At 40.2% G+C, this 26,233-nt stretch overlaps 1 protein-coding gene across 2 annotated transcripts in view; it reads right to left on the minus strand.

The window, feature by feature from the left end:
• Positions 1-26,233, minus strand: part of HEATR1 (HEAT repeat containing 1) — a 51,005-nt gene that overhangs the window by 10,580 nt on the left and 14,192 nt on the right. For both annotated transcript variants that reach the window (XM_055588909.1, XM_055588904.1), the window contains exons 13-32: positions 23,291-23,386; positions 22,749-22,837; positions 21,578-21,789; positions 21,098-21,223; positions 20,333-20,520; positions 18,328-18,511; positions 18,044-18,180; positions 16,878-17,070; positions 12,838-13,007; positions 12,289-12,447; positions 9,847-10,089; positions 9,455-9,586; positions 8,536-8,639; positions 8,249-8,392; positions 7,508-7,626; positions 7,292-7,413; positions 5,441-5,569; positions 3,530-3,760; positions 2,353-2,479; positions 1,009-1,169 (exon numbers count right to left, since the gene is read on the minus strand). In XM_055588909.1, the coding sequence (XP_055444884.1) occupies positions 1,009-1,169; positions 2,353-2,479; positions 3,530-3,760; positions 5,441-5,569; positions 7,292-7,413; positions 7,508-7,626; positions 8,249-8,392; positions 8,536-8,639; positions 9,455-9,586; positions 9,847-10,089; positions 12,289-12,447; positions 12,838-13,007; positions 16,878-17,070; positions 18,044-18,180; positions 18,328-18,511; positions 20,333-20,520; positions 21,098-21,223; positions 21,578-21,789; positions 22,749-22,837; positions 23,291-23,386 (3,066 nt within the window). The remainder of the gene's footprint in view (positions 1-1,008; positions 1,170-2,352; positions 2,480-3,529; positions 3,761-5,440; positions 5,570-7,291; positions 7,414-7,507; positions 7,627-8,248; positions 8,393-8,535; positions 8,640-9,454; positions 9,587-9,846; positions 10,090-12,288; positions 12,448-12,837; positions 13,008-16,877; positions 17,071-18,043; positions 18,181-18,327; positions 18,512-20,332; positions 20,521-21,097; positions 21,224-21,577; positions 21,790-22,748; positions 22,838-23,290; positions 23,387-26,233) is intronic.

Raw genomic sequence — 26,233 nt, forward strand, 5'->3', positions numbered from 1 at the left:
CTGAGTGTGAACAGTGACCCAGAGCACCCTTGTTCCAAGCTCTGATGGGCACACGTTCAGGCCTCATTATGAAGTGTGGTATAAACCATGTCTTTATCAGGCCAAGGAGATCCACCTACCTCATGATGCTGATGATCACTGTCCTTAAGTCATGAGTAAGTACAGAATTCACTAAGCTGTTTGTCTGAATACTTCAGTGATCACAGATTTCCTGTCTCGATCATGCATTATAAGGACAGAGATATTCAAATGCTCAGCCATTCTTGTGTTCCTGGTCATGACCCTGACTCTTCTTTCTGTTTCTTCATGTCTTCGTTTTGTTTCCATATGTACTTCTTTCTCTCTTGTTGTTTAAAGTTTAGCACACAAACAGAAAGGTGCACAAATAGTGTGTGCAGAGCTCACTATATGTGGTAAAGAAACAGCATATATTCGGCACCTCAGAATTCCTCCCCTACCTGACCCCGACTCCTGCCCTCTCCTCCTTCCAAAGATAGACACCGTTGTTACTTCTAAAACCACAAGTGTGTTTTGCCTGTTTTTGAACTTAATATGACAGGAACCACAGGATGCATTCTTTCTGCCTTCTTTCCTTCGATGTTATACTGATGAGTGTCAACCGTGTGTCAGTGAGGTTCACCCGCGTCCAGTGATGACCCTTTATCCACCCCACTGCTGATGGACACTTGGACTGTTCCAGTCCTGGCGCCATCAACAATGCTACCATTAACATACTTTTCAATGTCTTTGGGTGCACACATTCATACTTCTGCAGGTATGTACCATTTGAGGATAGAACTGCTGAGCCACAGGGTTTATGCATACACAGTCTTAGTAGGTCGTGCCCAACACATATTCATGTTGAAGTGAACAGCACTATTTGTTTTCTATTATAGGCATGCCTCATGTTTCCATGAGAGACTTGCCAAGCTATTTTTACTAGCCTAAATCACAATTTTTTCAGAACAAGCAAAATTATATCATAAATACATTTAAAGAACATCTCACCTTTCTGATAAAATTGTTGGAAGCCAGGAGCTGAGACATGAAGGACACAGACAGAAATTTAAAATGCCGCAGCTGCTTGCTAGTGTGCGCATCTATGTTAAAGACCTGTAGCATTTCTTCTTGTGATTCGCTCTTGTTAGATACTGATTTGGGAATGGTTTCTGAAAAAGAACAACGAACAAGTGACCTCACTCATCTTCGACCTGATATTTTAGTGTATAGATACATATATTAATGAGCATGGTAAATACATACAAGTTTTAGAGAGAACTCTGTTATGCATAAAATACATGTATATTACTAAACATATCCATATAATATACATGGAAAGAAAGTGAAAGTGTTAGTTGCTCAGTCATGTCTGACTCTGCCACCCCATGGACTGTAACCTGCCAGGTTCCTCTGCCCATGGAATTCTCCAGGCAGGAATACTGGAGTGGGTATTATAGCATTTGCTTCTCCAGGGGATCTTCCCAACCCAAGGATCAACCCTGGGTCTCCTGCATTGCAGCCAGATTCTTTACTGTCTGAACCACCAGAGAAGCGCTATTATATATATATATATATAATAAAATATATATATATAAAAAATTTGTTATATCCACTTTTTACTCTTCTAAATTAGTGAAAGATATATTTACAAATAAAATATCCAACAGCCCTGAGAATAGAGTATATAAGACAAAAGCAAACAAACAAAAAACAAGGTAACTGAGACAAACAAATGGAAGACAAAGATATTGCAAAGAGAGTCTAAACGGGCTCCATGCCCCATTTTTGAAGCCACAGAGGCATGTACTTTGATGGCCCACAACGGACTGAAGGAGGGTCATCCCTCCCCTTCAACATTTAAAACTAAAAGTTGAGGACCTTTGTCCTTAAACTCTGTAAAATTCCACACTCAAATGTATCGAATATAAAAGGGGTATGTGTCTACTGGTGGGCCACTTACAAATCACTGTCCTAGATGGGGAATCAAAATTCAGGCTTTGTTGTACTTAGCCTGTCACCACAGATGGCTCGCATTTTAATGGAAAGCTAAGATACAGCTAGTAAGGTCCTACTAACTTGCTGTCTTTTTACTATAATTCATCCCACTCAGAACACTCCACAGCTCACATACCAGCACAGAGACACAAAAACCAACGTTTGAGGAATGGCAGGTAGAAATCCTACTTACTGTTTTCTACAAAGATTTGAGAAGGTGACAGCCATATAAATTACTGACTTACTTTAAAAAACCCTTCTAAAGACATGCCATGGGTTCTGAGGATACAGTGCATAATCTTCTGCTTCTCTCAAGCTTCCAGATCAAACAATAATTAACATCTGACTTACACCTACCTTCTTTTTCCTCTGGAAGCTTCAGTAAGTACTCAAGGATGCTCATCAAGCTTTGGATCTGATGCTGGACACTAAACTCACAACAGACGGAAATCCAAAATTCAGTGTCTGCCTCTAAAATAGCATCCTGTGTAGAGAAAAGGAAGTAATAAAACTGTACCTCTCAAATTTACATTACTTCAGTTCAGTTCAGTTCAGTCACTCAGTCGTGTCCGACTCTTTTCGACCCTATGAATTGCCAGGCCTCCCTGTCCATCACCAACTCCCGGAGTTCACTCAAACTCACATCCATCGAGTCGGTGATGCCATCCAGCCATCTCATCCTCTGTCGTCCCCTTCTCCTCCTGCCCCCAATCCCTCCCAGCATCATGTCTTTTCCAATGAGTCAACTCTTCGCATGAGGTGGCCAAAGTACTAGAGTTTCAGCTTTAGCATCATTCCTTCCAAAGAACACTCAGGGCTGACCTGCTTTAGAATGGACTGGTTGGATCTCCTTGCAGTCCATTACATTACTTAACAAGTACAAATAAGGGAAACATTTTAAAAATACTTCTCAGCACACAAAGCCACTCCACACTGACCATAAGGATGGTCATGTATATGACTAGAAGAATCAGATAGTGAGCTCCTTACATAACAAAGCCAATTTACAAGAATTAAGAGGTTTAAGTCCAGGATAAACTGCATTATGATTGCTGGTAGAACTGAATTACTTAACACAGGTTCTAGATCTATTCCTGGATCCCAGTGTCTAAGAAGTCATTTAGAAACAGCCTTGGACCTGTAAGTCCCCCCTCATCTCTCTCAACAGGGCTCTTCAAAACAGTTACCTGCATCTCACTGACCTCTGTAACACTGACTCTCTTCCCCTGCCCCCTGAAATGAGCCACAGTTTAATTCCTGTACAGCCCTATGCTGTTGGGCTATGACCCACCCAGCATGGCACCAATTGTTTCTTAAATTCCAGTCACCCTCAGGAGAAGTCCTGTTACTCCCAAGGATATTCAGTGCCTTAGGCTCTGGAAGTAGGTCCAAAGAATATAAAAAATGCCTTTAAAAGCACTTCTGAGCTCATGAGCATTAAGCAACACCAGCCACAAGTTTAAAGTGAAAAGTAATGCAAAATCTATGTGAAACACCTCCCATTTTCTCTTGTCACCCCGCTCTGTGCTCTGACCTTTTCTCCATAGGCGGCCGCCAGCACGGTTTTAGTGACGTACTGTTCAAACAGCAGGACCAGGAGAACCCAGAGGAACCTCTCTGCGCCCAGCGTGTCAACAAGCTGGACAAGGACGGGCAGGCGCCTGTGCTCGGGCACATGGGGCAGCGCGTCCACAAACACGTTAATGATCTTGACCACGATGTCCTCCACGTTCCTCGTGACTTCGGCGGAGTCGCCACCATCAGACTGCAGGGCAGCAAGCAGGGGACAGCAAGGAGAAGCCAACTCGCCATGAGACAAGCTTTAAGTAGACTCGAAAAGTGCCCCCAAGATAGTTATCAAAGGAATTCTAACAATCAAAGACCAATCAGTACGTTTTCAAGGAGTACAAACTACGTTCCCATGATGCTGCTGCTGCTGCTGCGTCGCTTCAGTCGTGTCCAACTCTGTGCGACCCCATAGATGGCAGCCCACTAGGCTCCCCCGTCCCTGGGATTCTCCAGGCAAGAACACTGGAGCGGGTTGCCATTTCCTTCTTCAATGCATGAAAGTGAAAAGTGAAAGTGAAGTTGCTCAGTCGTGTCCGACTCTTCACGACCCCATGGACTGCAGCCTACCAGGCTCATCCGTCCATGGGATTTTCCAGGCAAGAGAACTGGAGTGGGGTGCCATTGCCTTCTCCAACGTTCCCAAGAGGGGACCACAAAGTGCAAGACGTGAGCCCTGCCCGGAAGGAGGCATATCGTCTTGGCCAGACACCACACTCCCGTGAAAAAACCACAGAGGCCAACGACAGGCCCTGAGAGCAAGGCTGCTCTCGGGGCGTCCAGAAAAACCAAACAGGATTTGAGCTATGCCTGGAGAAGGACAGTGTAATCTAACAAGTGCAGCAGTACAAAGCCAACAGCCCCCTGCTGCTTTCAGAATACAATTCTGACCATCTGGTATGGGTGCATGAAAGACAACTGCTGAATCAATGAAAGAATGAAGAAAGAGACACGAACAGCTAACCCAGCGCCCCGACTTCCACCCGACTTTGCTTTCCACATCCCTCACACACACTGTGCACAACCCCAGGCCGGGACTGCCAGCTGTTTCAGAGGACAAATCCTACCCTCTTCATACCAGTTTCAGGTGCATTTCTTATGAAAGTCTGTGGTCATTCTGGCCCGTATGGGCCTTCCCCTACAATGAACTCTTCAGTGTTTATCTATCCCACTGGCATACATCACATGAATGCATAATGCTATTTTCCTTTTTATATATGTGTCCCACACTGGTTAATTTGCTGGACACAAAGAATACCAACCTTACACCAAGATTAAAAGGAGAAGGTGCTCTGTATGGTCACTGAGAGAATGGTCAATAACATGAGAAAAGAAAGTAACAGCAGTGGAGGTAAAGTGGATAACCATGCCCGTTCATCTTCAAGGCTATTTTTTAGTTTCAAAGTCTTCACTTCTTCCTGAGACTAGGCTGTTAGAGACCAGGTCTCAGTCATCTCTTTGTGTATTAAATTTCAGAGAACACTTGGTAAACGTCTGTTAAATTGTATGTTAACACATTTGCCACTGTACCTTTAAAACTTCCTATCTGCACAGACCTAAAGGGTCTCATCAAACTGATGCAATGTCCTGAAATAAAACCTGACTATAAATTCACTTTGTCAGAAGAATGTTAAGGTACTTGTTTAATTTATACCCTTGCAGTACAGCACAATCAGCTAGGGATGTTTATAGATATTTCTGGAAAAGATGTTATTTCCAAGACTACTCCTTAGCTTCATCACTCTCAAATTTAACAGGCACTGATACCTGAGCGTTCTGGACAGGCTTTTAATGTCATTTATTAACTACTACTTGAATCTCATGCTATGTAAAATCTTAAAAATTAAAAAATAACCACCAATGATGGCAGAAAACTCACCTGAATAAGTGCTGGAATAACCATTTTCACTGTCTTGTTGATAACCTGAAAACTGTAAGTATCATCTAGACGCATCACATTGGCTCCCATAAATGTAAAAATAGACATGATGTTGTGTAGAACTTTATCCTGAAAGCAAACACATTTTTCAACATTTTCCATCTTAAGCAGATCAAATATCAACGATTCACTACAACTCAGCAATAAAAAGATATAACCCAGCTTAAAAACAGGCAAATGATGCACAAAGACATTTCTCCACAAATAAACAATTGATAAGCACATGAAAAGATGATCAACATCAGTTATGAGGGAAATGCAAAATCCAAATCTGGAACCACCGATTCGGACGAGTATAATAAAAAAGACAGACGGTAATAACTGTGAGGGAGTGGACAAATTAGAGTGGACAAACTAGACACTGCATGGTGGGCACAAAACGACCTCACTTTGAAAATGGCCTGACAGTTTCTCATGAAGTTAAAGTTAGCATAGACCCGGCAATTCTACTCCTACTGAAAATACTGAAAACACGTTCACACAAAGCCTCCTATATGAATGTTCACAGCAGCATGATTAACAGCCAAAAAGTGGAAACAACAAATATGTCAATTAATGAACAGATAAAAAGTGGAAACAACTTAAATGTCCATCAATTACTGAACAGATAAATGAAATAATGCGCATACAAGGGTTTACTGTTGTTTAGTCTCTAAGTCGTGTCTGACTCTTTATGGCCCCGCGGACTTAGCCTGCCAGGCTCCTCCGTCCATGGGATTCTCCAGGCAAGAACACTGGAGTGGGTGGCCATGCCCTCCTCCAGAGGACCTTCCCACCCAGAGACTGAACCATGTCTCCTGCAGTGCTGGCAGATTCTTTACCATTGAGCTACCAGGGAAAGTCCTACAACGGTTTACTACTCAGCCATAAAAGGAGTATTGATTCAAGCTTCCAAATGGATTAGCCTTGAAAACATGCAAAGTGCAAAAAGTCAGACACAAAAAAGGCCACATATTATACGATTCCATTCACAGGACATGTCCAGAACAGAGGAGTAGATAGGTGGCTGCCAGAGGGGGTGGTGCTGGTGGTGAAGGGAATGGGGACTGAACGCTAATGTACATGGGGCTTCTTTCTGAGGCTGATGACAGTGTTGTGGAAATCCATAATGGTGGCAGCCGTGCGACTCTGTGAGTACACTAACCACGAAGCTGCACACTTCTAACAGGCAGATTTTCTAACAATATGAACTATATTTCAATAAAAACAAAAGAAAAATATCAATGATTCTCCATTGTTTCTGGATTATCAACCCCTTTGAGGGTTACTGACTCTGTACCAAGGGAAAAAAAAATCCCCTACACATTAAATCTTACACATCATTTCAGTAGATTAAGAGACCCACAGAAGCTCATGGAAGAATCAAAAATCATCAGTTAGGAACATATCCCTTAGATGAAAATAATTTCCACCTCTTCAAAAATCTTTAAATGATGTATTTCTATAAGGAACACGATTTCTTTAACTGAGGTAGTTTATAATCAAATTACTTTTAAGTCCACTTACTGGAGTTACCTTGCACCAAGTACCATGCTAAGTGCTAACCATAAATTATCCAGTCCCACTCTCACGATTCTGTAAAGGTTACTGTATTTTCCACTTTACAAAAGGTGGAGCCAAAGCTTAGAGAGATCAACCAGCTCACTGCCTCAACTAAAGAGGCAGGCCTGGGAGTCCACCTGCACTGTAAGGTCCAGAATCCCACAGAATCCCAACCATATGCGCCTATATATGTCCACGGAGGAAAAGATCCAAAATATCTGCATAAGCCTTAAGATCATTAACACTTACAGGAAATATTCCAGCAACAGTACCCAAGAGCAGAAGGGCATGGTGATGGGTCTGAGGCATCTCAGAAACACGGATGCACTGGACTATCAATTCCACATTGAATTTCTCCTCATCCAGAATGTCTATAGGGCAAGAAATAAAATATCTCCAAGTGGTAAGTACATTCACACTCAGAGCAGATAATCCTTCCCCACTTGCTTCCAACAAAGTACGCACCTTTGGGTATTCTGCCACCTTCTGGAGACAGTTTTTGGCAGATGTTAAGCAGACAGCTGAGAATTAACTGTTTGGTGTATTCCATGCTTCCCTGCTCGGGTGGCAAAGGCTCCAAACACCTTCAGGAATCCCGGAAGAGAAACGATGGGAAATGAAAGGGTTGTACAGTTTCAGTTCTGCAGTAATGACCAATGCCTAGAGCATGTATTAAATGACGAAGAACTAAAATATTAACATTTTGTCTGTAAACACAGTGTGAGATTTCTAACGCTGATTCTTCTATTGCAGGCAGGCGCTGATGTCCCATGACCTCTCCTTTCGACCGAACTTTCCATCAACCCATTTTGAACCTTCTTAGAGGACAACCTTGAGAATTATTTTTCTTCAGGCGAGAGCACACATCCACCATGCAAGGCACACACTATGGCTATCTAATGATGCAGGGCTAAAAGAACCAGGTGTCACACTACATCCTTAAACAGAGGTAACGATGCCCCAGGGACATGGTATTGACCACAAAGCAGGAAAGCAGGCTGCAAGGTGAGTGCTCATTTACCACACATACAGGATGAAGGTTAGTTTCAGGCCTTGGCAAACAGGTTCCTGTAACCATTCTTTAAATCTTCCAACTATAGTATTCAACTTGCATTGTTTTACAGACTAGCTGAGCAAGAAGAGAGTGTGAAAACAGGCAAGAATTAGAACCTTATTCTCTCACAGATCTAAGGCAAGTGTCATTACCTTGACAGCAGGTTAAAAAGAGTCGGTATCAGTATCTGAGGATTTTTGAGTTTCTTTTTGTGCTGCAATAATTCCAGGATGAGGGTTACTCTTTGCCAGTAAGAACTGCCAACTTCCTGGACAGATTCTTGATCTTGTGATTTTCTGGGAACCGGACGAGACAAAAAGAAAAGCAAATACTGTCAATGTTAAGTACGGACTATTGTAACTAATTATGCCACATTGATGGGCATAAAAAAAGTCACGATGGTTCCAAACATTCACGGCCTGGGGACAGCCACGCTTACTTGTGCTGCATCTTCTGCCTCCTCGTCTGCTGAATTGTGCCTAAGGACTTGGCTTTATCTGGTGGCTCCAGTTCTATTCTGACTTGTTCAGCATTAACAGAAATCTAGAATATTAAGGAGGAATGGGTGATGATAGGATTCCATGGGATACCATTAGAGCAGTTTACGCAGATTTAGAGAGATACAATGCAGACATCTCTGTCCCATTTTACGTCTCCCTATGACCCTAGAGCCCAGTCCAATACCCAAAGGGAAACTTCACTGACAATCCCTTATGTATTCCTGGGGAATCTTCCATACACCAGCAGCTCCATAAAGATTAGACACACGCAGGAGCACATTATCACACTGCTCTGTACCTCAATTTGTTCCACTTAGAACAAATTTTCTTAGAAATCTAAGAAAATATAATTCTGAGAACTGCAGAATCTGGATACTAGGACTTCACCACGCTATTATGTATTTTTGTGAAAGAAAGTTTCCCTAAAAAGCACAACAAAGCAACACACAGGGTAATTAGGTGGTTATTCAGATCTACAGCTAGGTTTTAACATACAAATAAACCAATGAGCAGATTCTCAATCCCATTCTATGTGTCATTGAACAGCTTAAATTAAGTAGAATAATAATCTGTGACCCTGTTGAACATCAAGTCACTATACCTCCCTGTTCTTGCCTAGGAGGTGAGTAACACCTAAACTAACACACACCCTACCGTTCAAAACTAAATATTTCATACCATAAAAGTAATAGTGAGGACTTACAACTTTGATTTTGCATTTCTCTATGACCTACTTTTCTATGATTCTGGCTAATGGGAATATCTGACTTCCTAAAGGAATTACAAAAGGGAGAAGGCTTAAACATGGCATTACTTGGAAGAGAGTAAATATTAATAAATGACAAGTTTGCAACTTACCCCTTTGAAAACACTGCTAACAGTCTGAGAACAATGTGAGTTCTTACAGTTCACCAATAAATCAAACAACACGCATAAAAGCTTCTGCTGAACCTTTTCATCTGTTATAGCTGCAAAAAATGGCTTCGTAATCTAGAGGTAGAAAAAAGGCAATTGAGATCTATGAACAAAGTTGAATTCTAAAAATGATGTTTCCATCATTGTCTTACAATATGAAATTGGTCCCCATTTTGTCAGTTTAAATAACTCATGTACATTATCCAGTTTTGCAAAAATGGGTCAAATATATCATATTCCTTTGAAACATGTTCAGACCATTTTATCTTCTCGAAGTAAACATTACAAATATTCAAAAGCTTAACATGCTTTAATCTCTGAAAGAAATCACTGACCTTTTCGAGAGCTGTAATCTGAATGGCTGGCATTCCGGTGCAAAGTTCCTTTGTTGTGTGCACAGCTTTTATAAATATATCTAGACTCTTCGGGTCCTTATGTAAAAGAGAAGCTGAATATTCATTATATTTTCCCAGAGTGAGATGCAGGGCAATGGCCTCATCTTTCAGGACAGCTGTGGGCTCCTTCTGGCTCTTTTCTAAAAGTTGTTCAATCATTGACAACAGCTGAGAAAGCACCAGCTAAAGTTTGGAAAATTTATTAGTAAATAGTTATTTATACTGATACAAGTTTTTCCTTGCTGTACAAAAACATCCAAAGATATGTTGTAAGACTAGAAGCTTCACACAGAAGGAAAAAACCAACAGTAATGACCTCCTAGGCATAAGGACAGCTATTAATCCAACTAAGGCACCCAGGTCCCTCATGACAGTTCAGTCTGTAATAATCAAAAGCTCTGAATCTTTCAGCAGTAATACTCTGTGGGCATTCTAAGACTTTCTAAAAACAGGAAATACAAACTGAAGTTTTAGACTACAAAAATAAAATTAAGCTTTTCCACACATTTCCAACTTGGTATAATTAATATTAATTCAAATTATATATGTGAAGTCTTCAATAACTAAAGCAGCAGCCAGCAAATTATGGCTTGCAGGACACGTTCAGAGGACCATCTGTTTCTGTAAATTTTGTTGAAAATCACAAGTATGCTCTTCTGTTTACATACTGTCTGAGGCTGCTTTGGCAATATGATGGCAGAGCAGAGCATCTGCAACAGAGTCTGTACAGCCACAGGGCCTAAAATAGTTATTATCTGGTCCTTTACAGCAGGGATCCCCAACCCCAGGGTTGTGGACCAGGGCTGGGCTGGGGCCCATTAAAAACTGGGCCACACGGTAGGAGGTAAGCAGCAGACGAGTGAGTGAAGCTTCATCTGTATTTAAAGCTGCTCTCCATCACTTGCTTTACCGCCTGAACTTCTCCTACCGTCAGATCAGCGGTGGCATTAGATTCTCACAGGAGCATGAACCCTAACCTTAAAGTCAAGGCGCACTATCCCAAAATGGCCACAAAACAGAAAGAGGGTGCACAATAAAAGTAATGCACTTGAATTATCCCGAAACCATCCCGCCACCCCTTCTGTGGAAAAACTGTCTTCCACAAAACCAGTCCGTGGTGCCAAGAAGCTCGGGGACACTGCTTCATAGAACAAGACTGTCAATTCCTAAACTGCATCAGGAACAACACAGAGCTGACACAGGCCATCTATTTTCTTGGCCTGGACAATGTAATGAAATGTCTTTTACTCCATTTTATCCCTCTTTTGGGCTTCACTAGTGGCTTGCGGCTGCTGCTAAGTCGCTTCAGTCATGTCCAACTCTGTGCGACCCCATAGATGGCAGCCCACCAGGTTCTGCCATCCCTGGGATTCTCCAGGCAAGAACACTGGAGTGGGTTGCCATTTCCTTCTCCAACGCATGAAAGTGAAGTCGCTCAGTCGTGTCTGACTCTTTGCGACCCCACGGACTGCAGCCCACCCACCAGGCTCCTCCATCCATGGCATTTTCCAGGCAAGAGTACTGGAGTGGGGTGCCATTGCCTTCTTCATCACTAGTGGGTCAGTGGTAAAGAATTCATCTGTCAATGCAGGAGACTCGGGTTTGATCCCTGGGTTGGAAAGATCCCCTGGGGAAGGAAATGGCAACCCACTCCAGTATTCTTACCTGGGAAATCCATGGACAGAGGAGCCTGGCAGGCTACAGTCCACAAGGTCACAAGAGTCAGACTTGACCTAGCGACTAAATAACAACACGACCCCTCTCTTACTTCTCCAACTTGCAGTCAAGTCCCAAGACTGGTAAGGTCCAGAGGAGTTTTTGGAACACAAGGATAAGGAGCAGTTTTCTCTGGCTTACAAGCACAAACCATCACACAAGTGGTTCATAAACCTCTTTCTTTTGTAATACAGGCTTCCCTGGAACCATAGAGAAAGCTCTGTTTCTCACCCCCACCTCTCCAGAAATGTACAGCCATGTATATTTTAAAAAAGAGTAAACAATTTTGCAATATACATAGACTTTTATGCTAAAATATTATTATTTTGTGGAGATTTTCACCTGCGAATAAACACAAACTGTTTTTCATCAATGCATTGTCATCGGTTTTCCCTGTGATTTTAAAAATCATTTAACATCAAGTCAATGAAGAGGCAGGGATAACACACAATTTTAAAATGGACAGAAATGCACTGCTGCTTGTTTTTTGTACTCTGTATCTTTTTCCTCCACCTCAGCTCTTCTCTCTTTCACATTAATATGAAAGTATTCACGCCTGGGTGTGTATATACATAACTCTCACGCAGTCTTGTACACACATGATTAGTTAAAATAATCTTCACTAACATCACCTGCAATGGATACAGCCCACTAAGTTACACATACCTCATTGTTGGTATCCTGAAGTACTTTCATCAAACCTTTTGTAATATAAGATGGGCAACTATATACACAATAAAGGAGGTTTTTCAAAGTTTCAGATAACTTCTGATGAGATTTCAGCTTCTTTTCACTCTGCAGTTCCTCAAATAAAGCTGCCAAGTCCTAGGATACAAAAAAGGAAACTGGCTTAAAGAAAAAGGGGTGGGGGCTCCATGTGCTACTCAGGGAGATGCTTTCCCAAATGATGCGACACAGCTCACGATTTTTCATTTCTCCTTGAAACCTGAATAGGAAATGGTATCACTACCCGTCTGGTAGCTTACTACCAACACTGGTCTTTTAGCCAGTAAAAAGATAGCAGAAATACAACATGATACTGCTATCTTTTTAAGATTAGGGGATAAAGATGTGCAGATATTGACATATCAGTTTCTAAATTCAATGACTTAGCCAATCAAATGCCCTGCAAAGCAGAACGTCAACGAAGGGGAGAAAGGCTCACGTGTCCACAACGGTCTGCACACTCTCCATCTTCTCTGCCACTGAGTTTACCTGAACAACGTAGGTGGCGTCTGAGGTGATCTCCTCTGCTTTAGGAACCACGTGATCTATGACCAGATGAAACGGGGACGCCACTCCGCTGAGAGCCTGGAGACAGTGAATGGCAGCCCTGCGCACTTCCTTTATGGGGCTACCCAGATTAATGAGTAGAGAGATCACCACTAAAACCAAAGGGAAAAACATTTAAGTAACAATTGAAAACATTGAAACAGCACAAAATTGCAACAGTATCAAGAGGTACATGATGAAAGCTTTCCTCCCAGCACAAACCCCCTCTCTGAAGTCACTGTTTAATCATTTCACTACCCTAGAGAAATGCTAGATGTATACTGGTGTGCTTGTCTGAAAATACAAGAGACCAGAGCACACACATCCTGTTCTGCACAGCCGCTCTCACATCTCAGTGTACACTGGCAGTGTTTCCCATACCACTACTGATACATACATATCTAAAGTACATAGCCTTTTAAAATTGTACACAAATGCCAGATCGTGTTGTCCATATTTTTAAAAACTAGTACCTTACTAGTACAAGTTTAGATTGTTTCTAGTCTTTTGGCATTAAAACCGCTGCAACAAACACCCTGCACATACACCCCTGAGCAAGTGTGCAGAGGAAATAACCCGCTCGTGCATCAGGCTTGGCAGATATTTTATTCTGAACTCATGTTTGCTTTCACATTCTTTTTGACGTGGAAACTTTATAGCTTTATAGAAGAATCTTTCTTCTAGTTTTATGTTGCTTAGAAAGGTGCTCTCTTTAAAAAGTATCTACCTCTATATTTAGATAGTGATCATATGTACTCCACATTTTCTAACACTAAAGCTAAGTTTTCTTTTTAATGTGCAATCTTTAGTTCAGCTCACATTTTTGTCTAAGGAATAAGGCTGGAGTCAAACTTCTTTAATATTTCCAAATGACCAGCCAGATGTCCTGTTTAATATTCAACCTAAGAACCCCACAGATCTGGGATGTCAGCTTGATCATTCATACACCTCACTAGTATTTGAAAGGCATCTATTTCTGCCAACTAGAACCTTGTTCAATAAAAATGATGAATTTAACAAGAATGTTTCTGTTTCCCCAATTATGTGGCAAAAATACTAGCTTCTGATGTGAGAAGTATTTGCATCATGTTACTCCTATTCTGTTGTTACTTAATTAGGAATAGCTACTGATTTTTATCTCATGCCTTTTCAAATCTTTGGACATGATTATATGAGTTTTCTCTAGCCAATTACATAATAGAGTTCCTAGTTTTGAACCAATTTTGTCCTGCTGGAATGAATTCTGGGGAAATGTTTATTCTCTAAAATAATGCTCCTGGACCCAACAAATATTTTATTTAGAATTGTTGCATTATTATTCAAAGTACCCATTGCCTTTTGTCTGTCAGCATGTTGTGCTGGTTTTAAACAAAATCTGGAAGCTTTCCCTCATTTCCTTCATTCCCTGCCCAGCTCAACAACATCGAAATAAGCTGGCTTCAAGGATCTGGTAAAATGAATATGTGAAAGCAACTGAACCAGGGTTTTTTGAAAGAGAAGTCTCTGGGATAAAGAGAACTAAATTCTTTTTATAGTAGTTAGTTATTTATGCTTTATTCCATGCTATTTACTGGGGTAAATTTTGGTAATTTTTATCTTGCTAGAAATGATCCATTCTACATATACTATTTCTGGAATGCCAAGAAACAGTATGACAAGTGTTCATACCTTTCTGAGGTCATATAAAAGTTAGACTTTTCTGGTCTCCAGAAAATTAATTTATAAAATAAAGCCAGAAATGAACAGCTGAAAAGTTGAATTCACACAAAGGGCAGCTTCAGGCCCAGGTATCTATTTGCTAGAATTTCCAGTCCTTTTTCTTTTTCTTTTAAACAACATCATGTTTTTTGTAATTATATGAAAACAAATACCAGCCAAGATTTCTTATGGATAAGGTATGGCTAGAAGCTCACTGCAGAGAAGGAAATGGCAACCCACTCCAGTATTCTTGCCTAGAGAATCCTGTGGACAGAGGAGCCTGGTGGGCTGCTGTCCATAGGGTCGCATAGAGTTGGACCCAACTGAAGCAACTTAGCATGCATGCATGCACTGGAGAAGGAAATGGCAACCCACTCCAGTGTTCTTGCCTGGAGAATCCCAGGGACAGAGGAGCCTGGTAGGCTGCTGTCTCTGAGGTCGCACAGAGTCGGACACGACTGAAGTGACTTAGCAGCAGCAGCAGCAGCAGCAGCAGCTCACTGCACACTCACAGTCGAGTGGTCTGAGGACAGGTGCAATGAGTAAGCGACCTCTGGGCCTAGGCGATGCTAGTGGTCCTTGAGCTTTCAAGCAGAGTGGAACGCACCTCTCCTGTTTTTAACAGAGTCCTGTGACATGTCTAGGCAGCATAAATGCAAAAGTACTTTAGGAAGGGGGAGGTGACAGAAAGCAAAGTGGCAGGAGTATGAAGGGAGTTCATCTTGCTGCAATACTACAGGAAAAGTTAGGTCCTCTGTCGTGCTGCCTACAAAGAGACATGGCCCTCAGAAGCCCCTGCCTTTGATGCTAAAGGATAGCACATTTCATACCTAACTAGAAAATCTAACTACTTGTGACTTTTTTTAAAAAACTCACAAGTTTAACAGTGGAGAACTATTCCCATAAAATATGGCATATCTCCATATAAAATATTCTGCATTTAAAAAATATATAATTATATATATATTAATATAGAAAGATGCTTGCAATATATTCAATGAAAAAGTTTAAGAAATGTGCAGGAAGTTCACATCCAAAAAATCTAAATACATCTTCTTAAAAGTAAATCCAGGACTTTCTGGTGGTCCAGAACCCATCTGCCAATACAGGGGACATGGGTTTGACGCCTGGTCTGAGAAGACTCCTCGTGCCACAAGGCAACTAAGCCTGCATACCACAACTACGGACGCTGGAGCACCCTAGAGCCTGTGCTCAACAAGAAAAGCCACCACAGTGAGAAGCCTATGCGTCGAAACTAGAGTAGCCCCTGCTCATCACAATTCGAGAAAGCCCGCATGCAACAATGAAGATCCAGAGAGCCAAAACATGAATTAAAAAAAAAAAGTAAATCCATTTAAAAAGAGGACTGCAATTTTACAGTAAGCACTGGAAAAAGAATTACATTCATGGGATTTACTTTGTAAGTAAAACTTAAAATTGTATCTATCTCACATACAACAAAATTTTGATTATAATTATGTCATCTTTCAAGGAGCTAATAAAACACTGAGAAACTGTTCTGAGGAAAATGTAGGATCATTCACTTTGCTTTCACAGACCACTTATAAAGAGTGATTTGGGAAGACAAAATCAAGAGCATGTTCAGATTTCCCACAGGCCACTCTTCTTCCTCTCATACTAAAATGATTCTATCATCCTCATCAACTTTCTCACCTTCAGTCACTATAGGGTCTGATTCTGCCAGATCCTCTCATTTGTCAATAACTTTATAAGTCAATCCACTTCTCAAAATCATATTCATCAACTTTATGAAATTCTGCATGTTTTGCAAAATTTACAATTTCACTTATAAAAAACATAAGTTTTATTTTTGGCTGTTTCATTACTGAGTGCCCAACCTGAAAATTATACCAGATAAAAGAGATAAATCCAGAAGGGTTGCCTGAATGGAGACCAATTTTATATAATCAATCAGTTAAATGCTGAATTGTATTAAGATGGTTTGGTTTCCCTAGATAGCCCTGTTACTACTCAAAAAATGAACAGTTGGATAGTAAAAACCCAAAATTAATCACCTACCATTTTTGCTATCTGTTTTGGCAAGATTTTGCAATTTATATTTAGAACTTAAAAGCAATGTAAAAATAACCACAGTCTACATATACACAAATACACACGCACACACATACACCCCTCTACAGAGAGAGAGAGTGTGCACTCACACTAATAAAAACAAATTCTCCAAACCACAACCTTCATACATCTCACACAGAGAAAGCATTACCAGCTGGTCATGACAGAACAGGACAAGGATTCTTAAGTACCTGGAGAAGCTGCAGACGCCAGCTGATGTCCCTGCTGCGTCTTCTGAGGAGGGAGCAGGGCGCGGCCCACGTAGAGAGCTTGCGTCTGCAGCGCCGCTGTCACTCTGCAGTTGAGTGGGTTTGAAAGGCTGGAACCATAGGTCCATAAAACAGAAAAGAACTTGAATAACTGAAGAACATTTTCTAAATGTACCTAAAAAAAAAAGATAGTGAAGTTAATTTTAGTCAAACAGCATGTAAAGTCTTAGTCGCTCAGTCGTGTCTGACTCTTTGCGACCCCATGGACTGTGGCCCGCCAGGTTCCTCTGTCCGAGGGACTCTCCAGGCAAGAAGACTGGAGTGGGTAGCCATTCCCTCCTCCACAGGATCTTTCTGACCCAGGGATTGAACCTGGGACTCCTGTATTGCAGGCAGATTCTTTACCATCTGAGCCACCAGGGAAGCCCTTTACTCAAATAATTTGCTTCCAAATCTTTCCTCTAGTGTACAATTACAAAAAACAATTTATTGCAATGTTTTGCTTTGTCTACTCACTTTAAAATTCATCTCTGCTGGGTACTTTAACCCACTGGGAAAGATATAGACACGTTCAGAGGACTTATTGGCAGTGGTATTCAGAGGACTTCTCTATAATTTTGGGCTCAAGCAACGAAAAGGATGAGGTCACCAAGCAGACAACCCAGACAAGAATGATGTTAGGAAGCCTCACTGAGAAAGTACTTTAAGGACGGAGTGACCCATGTCAGCTGTGTCAAATGCTGTTTAGAGGTTAAGACAGGATAAAGAACTGACCACTGGGCCTGGCAGCATGGAGGTCATGGTGCTGTGACGAAATCTCTCCACTGAGTGGCTCTGCACGTCCTAAACTGCCTCTCTGAACCCCAGTCTCTCTCTGGTAATGGCATTAGTCAGCCAGATATACTGGGCTGTTGTGATTATTAAATACCTGAGCAGGACTAATACATTAGGAGGCCAGCAGCAATGTCAGTCTGTCCAACCTCCGGACTGCTGTCATGATTCAGCACAGCTTTACCAGCCTGCCTCCATCATCACGCACTTCACTGTTTAAAGGTCTGCTTTCTTTTTCATTAAAAACTACCAAAACTGAAATCATCTATAACATCATCTTCAAGGGAAGAGTATGTCTGAAAAAGATGACCCGGTACCTTTATGAAAAGTTTCATCAGAACCCGAAAGTGAATGGCATCAGCACCACTGAGAACCGTCTCAAAGAGCCCAATGAGCAGACGCAGGTAGTCTCTGCTGTCTTCTTGCAGCTGTTCGGGATTCCACCATGTATCATCTACGGGGACGCGAAGAGAACGGGAAATGGCGCATAAGCTTATGTGAATAAACCCTGGGAACTTTTCATTCAAGACAAAGAACACTGGAGAATCAATACTTCAATTTTCCACAGTAACACACTCAAGGGATTCATGGCTTGTCTTACCTTTAGGAAAAGATTTAGGAGCCTTTAGAGTATGAATAAAATTTTTCAGTGAAAACAAGAGTAAAACTGAGTCCTCCACGGCAATCCGCTGGCCAGTTTTGAGCTGTTTTACGTAATGTGCCCACAGCTCCAATGGTATCCCTCTGTCCATCATCAGCTCAAAATGCCATTCTGAGGAGATCTCCTGAAATGTTAAAGCAGAGCAAATACAGCACTAATTTAAAGGTGTCCTGAACATGACTTATAGAGATGGACTGCAGTGGCTGTACAATTGTGTAATCTGCAAAATTTTGTCTATACATGTATTTGGGTAGGGAGATTAGTTGTTTTAATCCGATTTTTGAAGACATCTAACCATCACTATTCACAAGAAAAGACACAAATAAGTTCAGCGTGGCTTCATTTTATCTTAAAACCCATCCCTAAATCAAATGTTATTCCTGTTAATTATGCTTTATCAAATAAAGGGTAGGCATGTTTCTAAACAGAAGATAAGGAATTGCATTTCCAAGAGATCCTTGAAGAGACTTTTCTCATTTCACACTTTTACTGCTGATCTGAAGAATAATACATGGTCAAATCCCCAGATTTGCAGATGATTCTAAACAAGAAGCATAAAGTCAAGGTGCATAGGAATTACACTAAAATGCCAACAGGAAGCATGAGAAGTGGTGCAGGAAAATGACAAATGAGGCTCCGCAAGGCAAGTGCAGAGTAATAACTTGGAAGTAAAATAACCCAAAGCCAGACTTTCAAGATAATGGCTCTGGTGGTGGATTTCACTGGCTCAATGTGCTGCTGCTGCTGCTGCTAAGTCACTTCAGTCGTATCCGACTCTGTGCGACCCCACAGACGGCAGCCCACCAGGCTCCCCTGTCCCTGGGATTCTCCAGGCAAAAACACTGGAGCGGGTTGCCATTTCCTTCTCCAATACATGAAAAGTAAAAAGTGAAAGTGAAGTCGCTCAGTCGTGTCCTACTCTTAGCGACACAATGGACTGCAGCCTTCCAGGCTCCTCCGTCCATGGATCTACTTCAGCCGAAAAGATGCTCAAAACTTTCAGAAAGGGTATCAGATATAAAACAACATGTTATCTATCCATTAATAAAATGTTCAATTTGTCCACACTTTACCACTGAAAACAAGTAGAGTCCAGGTCACCATGCATTCAAAAAAATAAAGAAAGAAGTTAAGAAGGGCTCATCTGAACTATGTTTTATTTTTTTTTGGCTGAGCCTCATGGCTTGTGGGATCTTAACTCCCCGATCAGGGATCGAACCTGGGCCCCAGCAGTGAAAGCACAGAGTCCTAGCCACGAGACCACCAGGGAATTCCCTAGGCTACTTTTTTAATATATGAAGATTCATTTCTATAAAATTTACAAAAATTTAGCTATAATGGCTGTGATAGAACTTATAAAATTCTAAGGGTATAAATGAATGTGAAAAAGACGAGATTTGTTGAGTAACTCCTACAACAAGGAACACAAGAAATAAAAATGATACTACTGTAAGACGCTATTTATGGCAGATATTAAAAGAAAAACATCTGTAAACTCAAGGTGTGGTAGTAGGTAAAAATATCAATATGTAAGACTGTCAAAGATAATAATATGCTTGCAAAATCCCCAAAAAAATAATACAAAAGATCTATTTTAGTAAACAACAGAACAAAACAATATTATTCAAACAGTAATGTATCTAGTAAATTCCTTATCACTAGATGTAGTTAAGTATAACTCGGAAAATGGCCCAATAGAGATAACACAGAGTAGAGTCAATTATCAGACACAAACACTGCAAACCTGAAATCCCACTACTTAATCACATTTCCTGCAAAAAGAAGAGAGAGCCTAATTCATTACCTAATACTACAAAAGGCCACTTCATATTCTACTCCTAGAATCCAAAGACTCAGCATCTCAGCCTCCAATTTTCAGTTCTACTGTGACTGACAAAGTGGTCTCAACATTCGACTCTCCAGAGACTCTGCACTCCTCACTTACCACTGTAGTAATGACATTTTCAAGCTTCTTTATTTTTTTCTGCAACAAACTGAAGACTCTTGTTGCAAATGGAAAGTGAGTTTCTTTCAAGGACGAACAGCAGGAGACAAGCACAGCCATGACTACGTGAAAAGTCACCTTCTGCTTCAAGCTAAAGGATTCCTTCTCTCCAACACTTATTAAATCCTCTACCTTGAAAAATAAACAAACTCCATTAATGGTGGCTCTCGGTTTGCATAAAAACAATTTTCTCAACCTCTGCCTATCTAGGTATCATTTGTTCTATATTCAGAGATGATAAATATAAAACCTTAAAAAATAATCATTGACTTCTGAGTAATTATAAAAATAATTTTGAGAAATTACAATGAACATAATTGCACCTGCCAACTAGGTAAATGTTTTTATGTTTTTAAAAGGTTTATTTACTAAGGCAAAAGAAAACTTCTCCTCTCAGATAATATTTTCTTCTTTTAAGAAAAACATGACTTTAATACTTTAAATGAGAGGAAAAAAGATTAAAAAGTGTACATTATATTCCTACTGGTCCAATAAACAACCACGATGAAATAAATTCTCCAAAATGTTAAGGATTTCAAACAATCTGCAAGATACACTAAATAACACTATATATTTTTAAAACAAAACAAAGTACTCAAGAATGGAAAAGTTATTTTAAATAAAAGAAGAACTTAGTAAAGTAACCACTGAGAGTCCAGAAAGATTCTGAGAAGGAAACCCAGGGTGTGGACTTCAATAGTGTACCTACCATCTTTAACATTGAAGAGGGATTCCCTGAATTTATATTGTCAGCCAGCAACTCAATCATCTTCTGATTCGCTACACCAATTAGTTCTTCTGACTTTGTGCTTTTAATCACATTTTCAAGAGCTATTTAGAAAAAAAAAAAGAATGCATATATAAGAATCAAACACCAGGGGCTCTTATGTCACCAATGTGTCTGCATTCACTTGAATGCAGAGTAAGGAATTTAGGCAAAAGTTTTACAATGTTCCTGTGAAGGTTTGCTTTTTATTTTTCTTTTCATACAATTTAGAATTCATCAGTGGGTCAGCTTCCTTTTCAAAGTATACTTTTCATATTAGCAAAAAGTTTTAAAATTATTGCTGGCATGTAACATAAACGATTTCAAATAACAATCACTGTCCATTTTTAATTGTCATTATCTTCCTTCTTTAAAGTGTCACTTGTTCACTTTTTCTGAAAAACAACTTCATCTCTTACCTTCTTTCCAGCCTCTTAATAAAGGATGCAAAGAGCAAATTCCTGATTCTGATAAATAAACAGCCATTTTCATCTCAGCAGACTCCATATCATCACTGTTGACGACCATAAATGGCAACAGATGCACCACCACCTGATTCGACAACTGATCATTTTCACCCAGTATTTCCTCTTTAACCAGTATGCCTGCTGCGATCTCAAGTACCTTGTACCTAAAAGATACATAAACACATTTGGTTGAGACACATTAGAGACTTCAGTTCAGCAAAAACTCATCATTATACTTTCCCAGCTCAACTGACACTATCCTGGTCTCTTTACCAAACACATTACTAAGAAACATCAAGACATCACTTAAAATCCATGCTAACAAAGGAGTTATTTGGGGCATGCATTTTGAATCAATTCTGTCAAATCATATTTATTTTGAAAGTGAAAGTCGCTCAGTCATGCCCGATTCTTCACAACCCCATGGACTTAGTCCCTGGAATTCTCCACGCCAGAATACTGGAGTGGGTAGCCCTTCCCTTCTGGGGATATTCCCAACCCAGGGATCGAACCCAGGTCTCCCACATGGCAGGTGGATTCTTTACCAGCTGAGCCACAGGGGAAGCCCAATTTTTTTTTGAGAGATCATTAATTATAACATCAAACATAGATCACACTATACTATGTCTCAACTCCACTAGAAATCCAAGATTCACTCTTAAGTTCAAAAAATATCTGAGCAGATATTATGTTCTGTTCAACTACATAGGATATAAAAACTTGTAAGACACACTCTCATTCTCTAAAGAGCTTAGTCAGTTTTCCATGTAAAAAGCACAGGTGCCAAAAATGAAATAATAAAAGCTCATCAAATATTATAAAAAGTGTCATGTGCCTCTAGTCTATTTTTTATTTAATGTATTTGTATTTGTTTTTAGTTATAAAGTATTATTCTTGTTAAGAAAAAAAGACCCCACAAAATTATATAAAGTAAAAAATTAAAGTCACCTCCCATCCTACTTCCCAGATCTTAGCATTATGTCACATATTATATTGCTTTTTCCATTTTATTAAGAAAAATTTCAAACACAGAGAATATTATGACCCATACAAACCCAAATAAAAGTGAACTTCATACAAGAATTTCACTAATTTATTTGTAAGAGGAGATATAAATACTTACCATCCCCTATTTTTTGAAAGTTCTGCTCTTCGAAAGAGATTCAGGAGATGTGAAACTGTCACTTCTGAACTAAAGTGTTGTTTGAAAATCTAGAGAGAAAAAAATACCCATGAGTAAATTTTTACTTGCTTCAAATATGGTGCTTATTAAACTTAAAAAAAAATTATGAATTATAAAGAATATATCCCCCCCCCCAAAAAAAGAGAATTTATCTCCCAAGAATCCCAACATAATTTAAAAGTTGTATGTGAGCAGTTTCTCAAAAGTGGCACTCAGGAGCCAATTTCCCATGAACCTCGGGAATTTACTAATAATAAAAAGCACTTTCCCATTTTAAAAGAACTTCCAGATATATAAAGCTGTGTAATCTAACTACTCCTATGTGCTCTCCCCAATTAAAAGTCTGTGATCTCAACAGAACTATTTCCAAAAAGGAATAATTTACAAGTATATTCCTGCCTAGAGGTGATTCATGTGATGAAGAAGGATAAGTAAATATTTACAAGCAAAACATGCACTTCATGAACAACAAAGTTACTCACCTCAAAAGCACTTACAGCCGACAAAACAACATCCACGCTGTCATCATCTAATCGGGTTAAAATAGCTTCTTTTATGAAAGACTCATCGATACTCTCCTGAACAATAGAGGAAAAAATTAATTTAATTGTTGCTAAAATCTCTTGAGACTTTAAATTAGAAAGGAAGTATGGTTTTGTGAAAGGCATCCCAGAATTCCAGTCAAGGAACACAGGCTCTGCTGCCCCTGGTGCAAATTCAAAACTAAGCACAGATGAATTGAATTTGCATTGAACTAGGCCATCTCTAGAAGTCCTTTTGAGATGAATAATTGTTTGGTACAAACTTTTTCCGGTATCCACTGAAAATATAACACGTGTAATTGAAATGCAATTTTTATTTTGTTAAAATGAGAGAAAACCTACATATTGAGAGAGATTACAGAACCAGATTGTCTAGGTTGAAATCCCAGCTCTACCACTGGACAAGCTATGAGATCTTGAGTAAGTTACATAACCTTCCTAAGCCTCGTTATTCTCATCTGTAACACAGGGCTAGTAACAGTACGTCCCTCAAAAGGTTGCTACAGGATCAAATAATACATATCAATACTTAAAACAGTGCCTTAGACATCAGCAGTGTTAAAATTAAGCATATTAATTTGCAAAGTTTTTATAAGGATGGTGACACGCACTCTGCCAAAAAGAAGTTCATGTTTTTCTTTTAAATTATGAAAGAAAATAAAACATAAAATCATTCACAACAAAAATAGAAGACTCCTTAAGAAATAGAGGAAAACAGAATGGGAAAGACTAGAGGTCTCTTCAAGAAAATTAGAGATACCAAGGGAACATTTCATGCAAAGATGGGCTCGATAAAGGACAGAAATGGTATGGACCTAACAGAAGCAGAAGATATTAAGAAGAGGTGGCAAGAATACACAGAAGAACTGTACCAAAAAGATCTTCATGACCCAGATAATCTTGATGGTGTGATCACTCGCCTAGAGCCAGACATCCTGGAATGTGAAGTCAAGTGGGCCTTAGAAAGCATCACTATGAACAAAGCTAGTGGAGGTGATGGAATTCCAGTAGAGCTATTTCAAATCCTGAAAGATGATGCTGTGAAAGTGCTGCACTCAATATGCCAGCAAATTTGGAAAACTCAGCACTGGCCACAGGACTGGAAAAGGTCAGTTTTCATTCCAATCCCAAAGAAAGGCAATGCCAAAGAATGCTCAAACTACCGCACAATTGCTCTCATCTCACACGCTAGTAAAGTCATGCTCAAAATTCTCCACGCCAGGCTTCAGCAATACGTGAACCGTGAACTTCCAGATGTTCAAGCTGGTTATAGAAAAGGCAGAGGAACCAGAGATCAAATTGCCAACATCTGCTGGATCATCCAAAGAACAGGAGAGTTCCAGAAAAACATCTATTTCTGCTTTATTGACTATGCCAAAGCCTTTGACTGTGTGGATCACAATAAACTGTGGAAAATTCTGCAAGAGATGGGAATACCAGACCACCTGACCTGCCTCTTCAGAAACCTATATGCAGGAACAAACTGGTTCCAAATAGGAAAAGGAGTACATCAAGGCTGTATATTGTCACCTTGCTTATTTAACTTATATGCAGAGTACATTGTGAGAAAGGCTGGGCTGGAGGAAGCACAAGCTGGAATCAAGGCTGCCAGGAGAACTATCAATAACCTCAGATATGCAGATGACACCACCCTTGTGGCAGAAAGTGAAGAGGAACTAAAAAGCCTCTTGATGAAAGTGAAAGAGGAGAGTGAAAAAGTTGGCTTAAAGCTCAACATTCAGAAAACGAAGATCATGGCATCTGGTCCCATCACTTCATGGGAAATAAAATGGGGAAACAGTGGAAACAGTGTCAGACTTTTTTTGGGGGGGTTCCAAAATCACTGCAGATGGTGATTGCAGCCATGAAATTAAAAAACGCTTACTCCTTGGAAGGAAAGTTATGACCAACCTAGATAGCATATTCAAAAGCAGAGACATCACTTTGCCAACAAAGCTCCATCTAGTCAAGGCTATGGTTTTTCCAGTGGTCATGTATGGATGTGAGAGTTGGACTGTGAAGAAGGCTGAGCGCCAAAGAATTGATGCTTTTGAACTGTGGTGTTGGAGAAGAGTCTTGGAGAATCCCTTGGACTGCAAGGAGATCCAACCAGTCCATTCTAAAGGAGATCAGTCCTGGGTGTTCATTGGAAGGACTGATGCTAAAGCTGAAACTCCAGTACTTTGGCCACCTCATGTGAAGAGTTGACTCATTGGAAAAGACTCTGATGCTGGGAGGGATTGGGGGCAGAAGGAGAAGGGGACGACAGAGGATGAGATGGCTGGATGGCATCACTGACTCGATGGACGTGAATTTGAGTAAACTCTAGGAGTTGGTGATGGACAGGGAGGCCTGGCATGCTGCAATTCATGGGGTTGCAGAGTTGGACACGACTAAGGGACTGAACTGAACTGAACCCAATTGAATATAGCTCTCCCTGTAGGTGGTAAGAAAAAAAAAAGTAAATAATCCTATAGAAGAAAAGTGTAGATCAGAAGGGAAGGTTGGGAGAGAAAAAGTAAAATCCTTCAAATCCACAAAACTAAGTCAAAGTATAATGTCAAATTTTCCTCAAAAGCTAACAAGTAGCCCAATAGCTCAATCTGGAATTCAAGAACAGAACCTACTTGTGTCCAGACATTAATGGAGAAGTGAAAGGAAATCAATGCATGCGAGGACAGACATTAACTGCAATTACAGTACCTAAGCCTGTAAGTTGAACATACGTATACACTGCCCTTCACTGAAAAACTAACAAGTCCAGGGTAGGACTGGATTAAGAGTAAAAGAAGGATGCGAATGACTTCAAGAATATTAGAGGAGATTTCAGGAACTCCTTTCTTATTCTACTCACTGAAATCTTCCTATTACAACAAAGAACAG

The sequence above is a fragment of the Bubalus kerabau genome, chromosome 1, assembly GCF_029407905.1.
Source record: "Bubalus kerabau isolate K-KA32 ecotype Philippines breed swamp buffalo chromosome 1, PCC_UOA_SB_1v2, whole genome shotgun sequence".
Lineage (NCBI taxonomy): Eukaryota > Metazoa > Chordata > Mammalia > Artiodactyla > Bovidae > Bubalus > Bubalus kerabau.